Source organism: Xiphias gladius, chromosome 15 (assembly GCF_016859285.1).
Source record: "Xiphias gladius isolate SHS-SW01 ecotype Sanya breed wild chromosome 15, ASM1685928v1, whole genome shotgun sequence".
NCBI lineage: Eukaryota > Metazoa > Chordata > Actinopteri > Istiophoriformes > Xiphiidae > Xiphias > Xiphias gladius.
The window spans coordinates 13,650,753-13,660,812 of NC_053414.1; the positions used below are offsets into that span (position 1 = coordinate 13,650,753).

The window sequence follows — 10,060 nt, forward strand, 5'->3', positions numbered from 1 at the left end:
TCAGCAGAAGTTAAAACCAAGGGGCCTGGAAACGCTGGTTACTGGTTTCTGGTCCTGACGCGAAGCCGACTATGCTCTGCCACAGCTACACTTGCGTTCTCCTGTTGGTTTTGTGCTCCGGCGGATGTTTCCCACATGTGTCTGCCTGCGAACGAGAGCCCGAGACCCCAGACTGGAGGATGACTCTGAGAACTATTCGTAACGGAATACACAAGATCGACACATACCTGAACGCGGCGCTGGACTTGTTTGGTGGCGATGACGGGCTGTGTCATTACAGGTGTAGCGACGGTAAAAAACGAGCTTCTGTCTTCCTTCTCTCAAAACCTTTTCTCGAAGTGAACGACTGACTGGAGAAAACGCGGGTGTTGCCGAGAACGTCGTTGGTGGCTGTGTTTCATTCTAGTGTCAGGAACCATGTATCGTGTGCGCTTGGGTGACCGGCTCGGCCAAACATGGGTGGTACCATTAGCACCTGTGCTTTTAGCCCGTCACGTCGAGTCCAAATGAGAGAGCTGCGGGTCGTTAGCGAGGGGACAGACTTAATGAATTTTGGGGTATAAGTTGTACATTGTCGCTCCCAGAGCGTCGCGTTAAGCCATTAAACGGTGCGCACTGACGTGGCTGTCGCCGACAGCAAGATGGCCATCAGTGGCGGAGCAAGACGCCTCTTCACCTTTGCTCCTGTCCCACAGGTTACAAGCCCGCCCCTCGTCCCGGCTACCGGCACCCACCGCCAAACGGATGCGGCTCCCCGCTGTTCGGATTCCAGGTAGTGTGACGGAGGTCGGGGTGGCTGGGGGTTTTCCTGCGTGGGCTGTCGTGTGATTCGGTCCTGGACGCGTGCCTGGTGCGGTGGACGTGTGCCCAATACCTCAGCTGCTGCTGCTGCTTCTTTCTTCTTCTTTTTTTAATGCAAATGATGCGTACACACACTGTACGGCGCATGTAGTCCACAGTGCACAGGCACGATGCTGGGTGTAAAAACGGAGCCCAGCCCACAAATCTGCTACGATGATGTGACTGGCAGATAGTAGCTTCAGACATAGCAGGTTATATACGTCAACTGAATGCCCTCAGTATGTTGTAGCTGGGAACTGTCTCTCTCCATTTCGTAGCTTGTCCAGCAACCAGCAGTGACAAGAAGAGACCTTAACAGACACAACCTAAATCAAATCAAATCAAATCAAATCAATTCATGCTGTGACCACCCATTCGCCTTTAAAACAGCACCAGTCCTCCTAGTAGGTTGGTCCAAGCATCATGGAGAACATGCCACAGTTCTTCTGTGGATATAGTCTGTCTCAGTGTCCTCTGTCTCCTCATGTGATCCCAGACTGACTCCATGATGTTGAGATCAGGGCTCTGTAGGGGGGGCAGACCATCTGTCGCAGGACTCCTTGTTCTTCTTGCCTCTGAGGATAGCTCTTTGTGACTCGGGCTGTATGTTTGGGGTCGTTGTCTCATGATGCAGAATAAGTCTGGGACCAATCAGACGCCTCCCTGATGAACTGCCTGAGAGCCTAAAACTTTTGCACATTGATATTCTTGGTCACAAGTCTTTAAAAAAAAAAAAAAAAAGAATTCTTATCAAAAATGTTTGTTTATGTTTTACATTTACATAAAAAAATGATTATGAGCTGAGTTATGAGATTTTTTAAAAACTTTCAGAGATCAATATCTGCATCACAATCAAAATTCCAATATCAGTCAGACAGTAAAAAAACTTCAAAAAATAAACAAATTGCTACCTTTTTATATTAATCCTTTTTTCATACGTTTGATTGATGTGAAGTAGAAGAAGAAGGGCTCTCTGGGAAAGATTTGTAAAACTTTTTGGAGTTGAGTTGTATTTTATTTACGGTATTAACCCTAGTGGGACTAAAACAGTTACAGTGTACTGTGCCTTTTGTCATCTCTGAAACATGATTTTTACCAGCTAATCGCTGAACCGAGTCCAAAACAAAGCGATTGCAAACATTCAAAGAGTAACCGAGCTGCTGTTTCCAGTTTGACATAGGCATCCCGACCATGACCAAATGCTGTAACCAACACGATCGCTGCTATGACACCTGTGGCCAAGCGAAGCACGACTGCGATGACCAGTTCCAGGACTGTCTCGAGACCATCTGCCGGAACGTGCAAAGAACCCTGGGACTGGCCCAGAGTGTCCAAGGTGAGAGATTCTGAGTCACTTGCTATGAGCCAGTTCCATGCTATATACTGATCTTTACCTTCGCTGAAGAGGTCGGTCTGTCTGTCTGTCTGTCAGCAGGATTACGCAAAGAGTATTGAACTGATTTGCACCAAACTTGGTGGAGGGATGGGGCGTGGGACAGGGAAGAACCCACAGAATTCTCTACTGAGTGCCAGTCTAGTTATGTTAATGTTTTTGCAGTGAGTTTAAAAGAAATCAACATACTTAACAGTTTTCTACTCTCCGGAAATGATACAACACTTTGGCTGTCTGAAGTAAATCAAACTACTATCAACCTGTCCTGAGGTGTTGCTGCACCTGCCATCCACTGTGACTTTTATTTTTTTAGGTGTGAGCAGCTCCAGACACTAATCTGATGTTGGACTTTACATTTACATCTTATAAAATGAACACATCAATTTTTGGATGTATTTCAGGGGAAATGTGGAAAGTGTCAGATATAATTTCATTTCATTCTGTCACAAAGTGACCAAGTGCACTACCCTGTGTGTCCAGCAGAGGACAGGAGAGAGCTTTATTTTAACCACTGCAGATCTGAATATCTGGATCACATTGAGACCTGGCTCTGGATGCTGCTGAGGTTGTGGATGTTGCTGTGAGGCATTTGAATTGAATTGAATTGAATAATTCTTGAAAAAAAAAAAAAAAAAAAAGAAGGAAACATCAAATGTAATTTTAATTTACAATAAAATCTGTATTTGATCAATACTTAATGCTGAAAGTGATGAGGTAGCAGGTGCATGTTTTAGAACAAACTCACCTTTCCACTGCTGTGTGTTTTTTCTCATGCTCTTCCTCCCGTTCTTTCTTTCCATCCTTGGCAGCCTGCGAGTCGGCGGTGACCCTGCTGTTTGACGCCGTTATGCACCTGGGATGCAAGCCGTACCTGGACAGCCAGAGAGAGTCCTGCGTGTGTCAGTACGAAGTGAAGAGGGAACTGTGACACTGCCGCAGAAACGAGACTGAAAAATGAACTGATTCAAAAGCACAGCTCTGACCGAAGGACTCCAGCAATAAACGTTTCTTTCAGACTCGTAGATTTTCTCAGGAATAGAGTGTCGATAGTGTCGCTCACCTCCCTTTATTTAAGTCTTGAAATGCACGCTTCTGTTAGACAAAAGAGTGTGAAATTACATTGTTTTTTAGAGTGGACAAGTAACATCTCTCCTGTGCGGTTAATTATTTATATTTTGTCAATACTGTGTAATGTGTTTGTTGTTTGTTTTTGATGGACTAGAAACAGGGTGTTTAGGGTTTCCCTGGGTTTTGGATGCTTGGGTAGGACCCAATCTGTAATGCTAAGCCAGCGTAACCTGGAGTATTTTAATCAGTATACAGCAGGTCAGCCGAACGTGCAACAACGTGCATTTTGTTCCAGGAAACTTTCAAGAAATTATATATTATAGGAAAAAATGGACCATAAAATTGCCGGGCCCCTTCTCCCATGGCCCGAATAGGAACATTTGATAAATAAGCAAGAAAAGAATGGTGTTTCTTCACCATATAAAGCAATATTGTTTTTCCCTGTGTAGAATTTGTAAAGTGTCACATAGAGAGGACTACAATGCTGAGCTCAACTGATGCAAATGTGGCAAAACTGTGGAGAAAAACTTAAGCAAAACGTCATAAGAAAATAAAGAAACATGCCTTTGTTGATAATATTGTGTCAATTGTCAACATAGACGTTTCTTGTAAGCAGCATCCTTTAACACAAGCTCTCAGAGTGGGATTCAGGCTCACCCAAATATAACTTGATATATCTGAAACATGCTTTTTCTATCACCCATGTGAAGTTAATAGTGTGGCGGAAAGCCGCTGAAATCAGGGTGTCTGCAGGCCTTGGAAAGTCTTAAAAGCAGTAAGGGATTCCTAAAAGAAACAGGCCTTATTAGGTATTAAAAAGTCTTACAAAGGCCTTAAATGTTTTTTCTAGCCTGTTGGAGGCAACACCATTAAAATCATCTACAAAAACTTTTTATATCAAAGATAGCTGGAAAATCCCAAGAACTATTGTTCCAGACCCCTGACCGAAAATTAATGAGTTAGTTTTTAATTGGTTCATCCATCCATCCATCCATTTCCTGCTGCTTGTCGAGGTCTAGGTCTTGTTTAATGATCCACTATATTAGAGCTGAAACCATTAGTCGTTTAATTGATTAGTTGATCGACTAAAATATAATTGGCAGCTATTTTAAAAATTGATTAATCGTTCTGTAGCAATGTAAACTGAATATCTTTGGGTTGCGAATTGTTGTTTGGATAAAACAAGACATTTGAGACCAAGTTGTGAGGGGCATTTTTTTCACGTTTTTGATGTTTCATGGACCAAACGATTATTTGATTAATCGAAAAAATAATCGGCCGATTAATCGATAATGAAAATAATCGATAGTTGCGGCCCTAAATTATATTGTTAGGAACATGCCATAAAGTAATGGCAAAAAATGTGAACTAACGTTTGGTAAATAATTCTAGGTCTAATCATCCCTACTGGTTTTTACTGGTATCTTTCCTTGTGGGCGTAAAACAGGTATGAAATCACATTGGGTAAGGTGCTGAAAATGTCCTGAAATGTAACTTGTCTAGAGGAAGTGTTTAGCGCTCTAAGCCCTCGGCCTTTCCCACCATAATGTCCCTTTAGTTGCTCATGAATTATTAAATCACTGCATCTGAATATTTTATGTGTCGCCCTCGCAATGTGGCAAAGACGGAAGTCCTGGCTGTTGTGTGCCCGCGAGTGACAGAGGTCGGAGCCAATCGCGTCTAACTCCCTTTGTCTCACTCAGCCAATGGGATCGCGGGGGGGAGGGGCTTAACACTGGCTCCTCTGAGTTGTATCGACGAAGCAACTTTATTTTATTTTTGTTTTCCCCAGCGGTGTCCGTCGTAGGAGAGACAACCCGTCGACATGTCTGACACGGCACGGGACAGCTGTGAAGGTAACAACCATCCGTCTATGTTTTTAGTTAAAAGTAGACATATCAGCTGTGGACTCCTGTGTGCGGCATTTTAAAAGTCGCCAAAGTAGATGCGATGACATTTAACCTCCCACTGTGTTGTCACGTTAGTGCCTTCACCGTAGGTCGTCTTTCTCTCAAGTCAGTCACGGAGTTAGTGAAACATGCGGGGCAGGTCTTTAAAGCCCCTAGACCACTTGTCAGTGTCAGGACGCTGACTCGGTCGCCCTTTGTCTCACCTCTCCAGGAAGTGTTGCCACGGACGGCAAAACGGCAACAGCCAGGGCGGATGAGTGTTTGACGTTAAGGTCCAGAGGTCCAGAGGCTGGTTTCTCCTTTTGACTTGTCCAGGGTGACAAGTCGCAAGGAGAAACCAGCAGAGAGTTTCTCGGCAAGGTGCTGGGCCACCACGAGCCGCCAGAACCGCTTCGGTGCGATTCTCCGAGTCTCCTTGGACGTCGTCCTTCCAGGAGATACTCGCCCCTCGCGTCAACACCAGCCAGTGGAGCCTCAGTCCTTGCGACCGAAGCTCCTGCCACCCGTGCCCCAACGACGAACCCGGTCTCAAAGTCGCTCAGATCCTTTACCCTCGGCTTCTTGATGCACGATCAGAACCGGCGGGGCCTGTTCATTGTTTTTTTTTTTTTTTCATACCTGCCACAGAGCACGACTGGATGTTAACCGCTCAGTCGTGCCCTGCAGTGCGCACTTGTGTGGAAGCATCTGCATTCGCTGCGTCTCTCCACTCATTTATTTAATTTATCACCCGTGCGTATATGCCGTTTTTTTTTAGTTTTTTTTTTAAAAGCTCGTGTGCTGGCATAAACGTGGGAGTGATTTTTCAAATAGGAGAGGAGACGAGGTCGTTTCACGGCAAAAGCAGAGAGTAAAACAAACGGGGCGAATCTGGGAAGATACAAGGTTTTATTGCCAATGAGGCCAAAGTACAGTCAATTCAAATTTATTAATTTATAATTACGTTACGTCGTTTATCATTTCCCATTATTGGGTCTCGTCCTGTCATTTAGAAACTCAGCTTGGAACTGGTAAAGGTGCTTCTTTTTTTTTTTGGGTGAAGTGAAACTGAAAGGTATTGAGAATCAAAGATGAGAGAGCCCAGCTATGTAAATTGGTGTTGTCATGATCCAATAATACATTAACTATATGTAAATTAGCTGAAAAACGAAGTTTTAATACAACATCTCTGCAATAAATACTCCTTTAATGAAGGTCCCAGTGTTTTTGTTGAAGCTCTTTCGAAGAGTTGTTAAAATTCCTTCAGTTCACCGCTCATTATGTTATAATGAGAGGTCTTTCTAATGTCTTACCTCAACAATTTGTATCCACGAGGGCACACTGAATATTGGAAACGCATCTCAGTGCACAGCCTCCAAATGACTGTCAAGTTGTATCAACACCTTTTTTATGAAACAGTTTCAACAAAAATGGAACATTAAAACTTTCAAGGAAAGTTGTACTAGACTGAATTAGTTTAGCTAGGCGTACCTAATAAACTTGCAACTGAGTGTTTAAAGAAAAATTTTTTAAAAAAAACACCACACAAGCTTGAAGTACCATTCAAAAATATTCAAAAAAAAGCCAGATAATACCCTCTAAATGGTCGAACACCCCGAGCTGCTGCCTTCACACACACAGTCTAACCCACATATCTGTAGGGTGGGGCATGGGGGTGTCACTTTTTGGCCTCTGCTCTTTGCCATCTTTCTCCACCTGTCATCCAGCCATTGAGCGCCATGAGGACTCGAAGCCGACGGAACAATGGCCGCTTGACCCCCGTGCCAGCGGCAGTGGTGCAGTTCATGCACCCGTAGTTGTACAGCTTGACAAAGAAGCAAAAGCCTGAAAAGCCCAACCATCCCGTGTATTTTCTGCAACAACTGTATTTTTGATATCTTAAAAAAAAGCTCCAAAGCCAGGGTTGTCAAGGCATTGTTGTTTTATAATTATATTCAACATTGTTGATCGTGGGTTACTCATCTATGTGTTGTGTTTTTTTTTTTTATAGCATGCACCGAGAACCTAACAGAGACCGATGCCTTCATCAGACGGTAAACTGTCCCTTCATATTCGTGCCGTTTTCAGCTTGAAAATCTCACTTCACGCTGGTCCAGTACTCGCCTGATGCCGTCTGGCTTTGTGTGTTCTGTCTCGTTTTGAAACAGCTCCCTAGCTTTGGATCCTGCGGAGGAGTACAAGATGAACAACAAACGACGAGGCCTTGCGCTCATCTTTAACCAGGAGCGCTTCTTCTGGCGCCTGGGGTTGACCGATAGATACGGAACCAACGCTGACCGCTACAACTTGGAGAAAAGGTATCACTTTGCAACAGGAGAGGGAACACTGTGTTTGGCATAGCTGTGTCCGCACTTGTTCAGTGGCTGCAAGTCGTCTCTGTGGTAACGCGTAACGCTTTCCTCTTTCCCTATTTGTATTTCTATTGTGCTCGGCTAATTTTCAATTCTCTTTTAGACTGAACGAGCTGGACTTTGAAGTGAAGAGTTATGATAACTACAAAGAGGTTGAAGTCATGGAAATAATCAATGAAGGTAAGCACATACTCGATAGCCTATAAGACCCAAAAGACTAATGTATATTCGGGAGGCAGCACCGTAACATTTTACTGTAGCTTAAATTCTTACCCGTTTACTTGCTGTCCTGCATATGCAAAGATCCAACTATTCAATTCAGTTCAATTCAGTTTTATTTATAAAGCACCAAATCATAACAGAAGTGATCAGCTTGTGATATGCTGTCGCACAGTCCACTTTGGCTCGTTCGGCTGCGAGTTTAACAAGCACCCGATGTCCCACCAGCTGCCGGAGCCAATCATTCAGATGCAGACTGCTTTTTGCTCGTGTTCCTGAGCCATGGCATAGATGACCAGGTTTACACCTACGATGGCAAGATCAGCATCCCGGATATCACGTCCATGTTCAAAGGAGACAAGTGCAGAAGCCTTGTAGGAAAGCCAAAGATCTTTATATTGCAGGTACATGCACACACAAACCAAAACCCATCAAAGTCCATCAGGATATGACAATATGCAGTGTTACCTGTTTTTAAAGCATTACATGGAAATCCTTGGAATTTCTTGAAACGGTAATGTGAATGCGGCTGCGTCTGTCACTAGGCATGCCGCGGAGACAAGCACGATGACCCAGTGAGAGCCTACGATGCCGTGGACAGTGAGTTAAGGACGAACGAGGTGGTGGTGGACGCCAGCCCTGTATGCACCCTCCCTGCTGGAGCCGATTTCATCATGTGCTACTCTGTGGCTGAAGGTGAGCTGTGTAGGGTGTTTAAAACTATTCATCTGCTCCTGATGGGAAGGTTTAACACTTCACGTGATTCAGTTGATACTTTCAAGACTTAATAGTAATCCAACTTAGAAACTAGAGTTAATTATTGAAGACATAAGTCACTTTAAATGTCCGTTTTGCTGTCCAGTCAGTAACGGTCCTGTCCTGTGTTGTTTTAGGCTACTATTCCCACCGGGAGACCATCAATGGATCCTGGTATATTCAGGATCTGTGTGAGCTGCTTCAAAAGTACGGGGATTCCCTTGAATTCACAGAGTTACTCACACTGGTCAACAGAAAAGTGTCAATGAGGAGCGTTGGGAACTGTAGTGACCGGAGTGCCATTGGGAAGAAGCAGATACCTTGCTTTGCTTCAATGCTCACCAAGAAACTCTACTTCCGACCAAAAAAGTAACAGTTTCCGATTTCAGTCATTAAATGAGCTGGTTTTTTTATTAATGCCAGGGAAACAGGGACAGTGAAGGGAGATTTAAAAAAAAAAAAAAAAAAAAGCTGTTTGTCCTCTATTCTTCTACTCTTTTGCTAATAAATACTATTATTGACATATGCACTAAATAATCAGCTAAGTGACAGGTTTAATATTTCCAATAAAATCAGCGGTTATAAAATAACAGGAACAACGTGTGTTCACATGAACGGAAGAAATATCAATATTCGTAAAGTTTCTTCTTCAGAAACCAGATTGCTTGGCTGGGTAAAACCTTGAACTGGCTTATAAATGAGTTTTTAAAAGTTTGCATCTGCATAACAGAGAATCAAAGACAGTGAAAGCATCTGTGGCAGCAGTAAGGTAGAGAGTAGAGGAGAAATGTGATTACTGACCAGCTGTGAGCAAACATGTTCCAGCACCCGCTTTATAGGTTTAACCCGTCTTCAGCTGTTCTCTCGTGTAGATGTAAACGATTTTAGATTAGGTTATAATGCAATCCAGTGTTTTGCATATTGGTGATAGAAATGTGTGGACTCAAATCAAGGGGAATTTTGGAGACCATAATTCATGGTCTACTTGTATTGGGTTGCATTATGTTGTAAGTTGTTGATGTTATTTTAGCCAACCACTGTAGCTCAATACACATTTTGCACTTTCAAGAAATGTAATCCACTTTTAACTATTGTGGTACCACGGAAATGTCTTATTCTCTAGCTGACTCTTCTTTCTTGACAAGCCAAGACAACAGTAGACTTTGACATTACTGGTGTCCTTGCTCAGGCAAGCCTTCCTTCAAACTAAGGAGTGTCTCTGGGGAAGCTGGAAATGCCAGTTGAGTTTGTTTTTTTTGTTGTTTTTTTTTTTAGCTGTAAAGTCAGTGACAGGTCTGTCAAATATTTTCAAACTTGCTGTATCATGCGAGGCGGGCGATATAATAGCCTGACGAGCAGGTTACAATACTTCTAATGATTTTGTTCACATGTATGTCTCTATAAGCACTAATGACCAAGTAAAATCTCTGTCATAACAGATTATTCAGGCACAACGTAAACATGCAGTTTGTTCAAGCTCGCTCCATCAAAAAGGGAATTCATGTTTGTACTGTTTTTTGTGT

General features: G+C 43.3%; 2 protein-coding genes and 1 long non-coding RNA gene across 4 annotated transcripts; 2 read left to right on the forward strand and 1 right to left on the reverse strand.

The window, feature by feature from the left end:
• Positions 1-40: 40 nt before the first annotated feature.
• LOC120800852 lies at positions 41-3,100 on the reverse strand. Its single transcript, XR_005709018.1, has 3 exons — positions 2,979-3,100; positions 228-1,529; positions 41-145 (listed from the first exon to the last, which is right to left on the reverse strand). It is a non-coding gene; the product is annotated as an uncharacterized LOC120800852 (long non-coding RNA).
• Positions 46-4,421, forward strand: pla2g12a (phospholipase A2, group XIIA). The gene is made up of 4 exons (XM_040147262.1): positions 46-291; positions 696-772; positions 2,011-2,176; positions 3,043-4,421. Exons 1-4 carry the CDS (start codon positions 72-74, stop codon positions 3,159-3,161), a joined length of 582 nt encoding a protein of 193 aa, XP_040003196.1. The 5' UTR covers positions 46-71; the 3' UTR covers positions 3,162-4,421.
• A 597-nt stretch (positions 4,422-5,018) lies between these two features.
• LOC120800850 (caspase-6-like) lies at positions 5,019-10,059 on the forward strand. Of its 2 annotated transcripts, none has more exons than XM_040147260.1 (7): positions 5,019-5,157; positions 7,202-7,244; positions 7,359-7,508; positions 7,666-7,742; positions 8,010-8,185; positions 8,327-8,477; positions 8,675-10,059. In XM_040147260.1, the coding sequence occupies exons 1-7, from the start codon at positions 5,127-5,129 to the stop codon at positions 8,908-8,910; spliced, it is 864 nt and encodes a 287-aa protein (XP_040003194.1). In that variant the 5' UTR covers positions 5,019-5,126; the 3' UTR covers positions 8,911-10,059. The 2 variants fall into 2 exon arrangements, with proteins under 2 accessions (XP_040003194.1, XP_040003195.1); XM_040147261.1 differs by lacking the exon at positions 5,019-5,157 and adding an exon at positions 5,280-5,464.
• The last annotated feature ends 1 nt before the right edge of the window (position 10,060 follows it).

Excerpts from the sequence above, each read along its gene's own strand:
- pla2g12a (XM_040147262.1), top strand. The coding sequence starts at position 72 with ATGCTCTGCCACAGCTACACTTGCGTTCTCCTGTTGGTTTTGTGCTCC. Across the intron at positions 773-2,010 it reads CCCCGCTGTTCGGATTCCAG|TTTGACATAGGCATCCCGAC; the intron begins GTAGTGTGACGG and ends TGCTGTTTCCAG. Across the intron at positions 2,177-3,042 it reads ACTGGCCCAGAGTGTCCAAG|CCTGCGAGTCGGCGGTGACC; the intron begins GTGAGAGATTCT and ends CATCCTTGGCAG.
- LOC120800850 (XM_040147260.1), top strand. The coding sequence starts at position 5,127 with ATGTCTGACACGGCACGGGACAGCTGTGAAG. Across the intron at positions 7,245-7,358 it reads ACCGATGCCTTCATCAGACG|CTCCCTAGCTTTGGATCCTG; the intron begins GTAAACTGTCCC and ends GTTTTGAAACAG. Across the intron at positions 8,186-8,326 it reads CAAAGATCTTTATATTGCAG|GCATGCCGCGGAGACAAGCA; the intron begins GTACATGCACAC and ends GTCTGTCACTAG.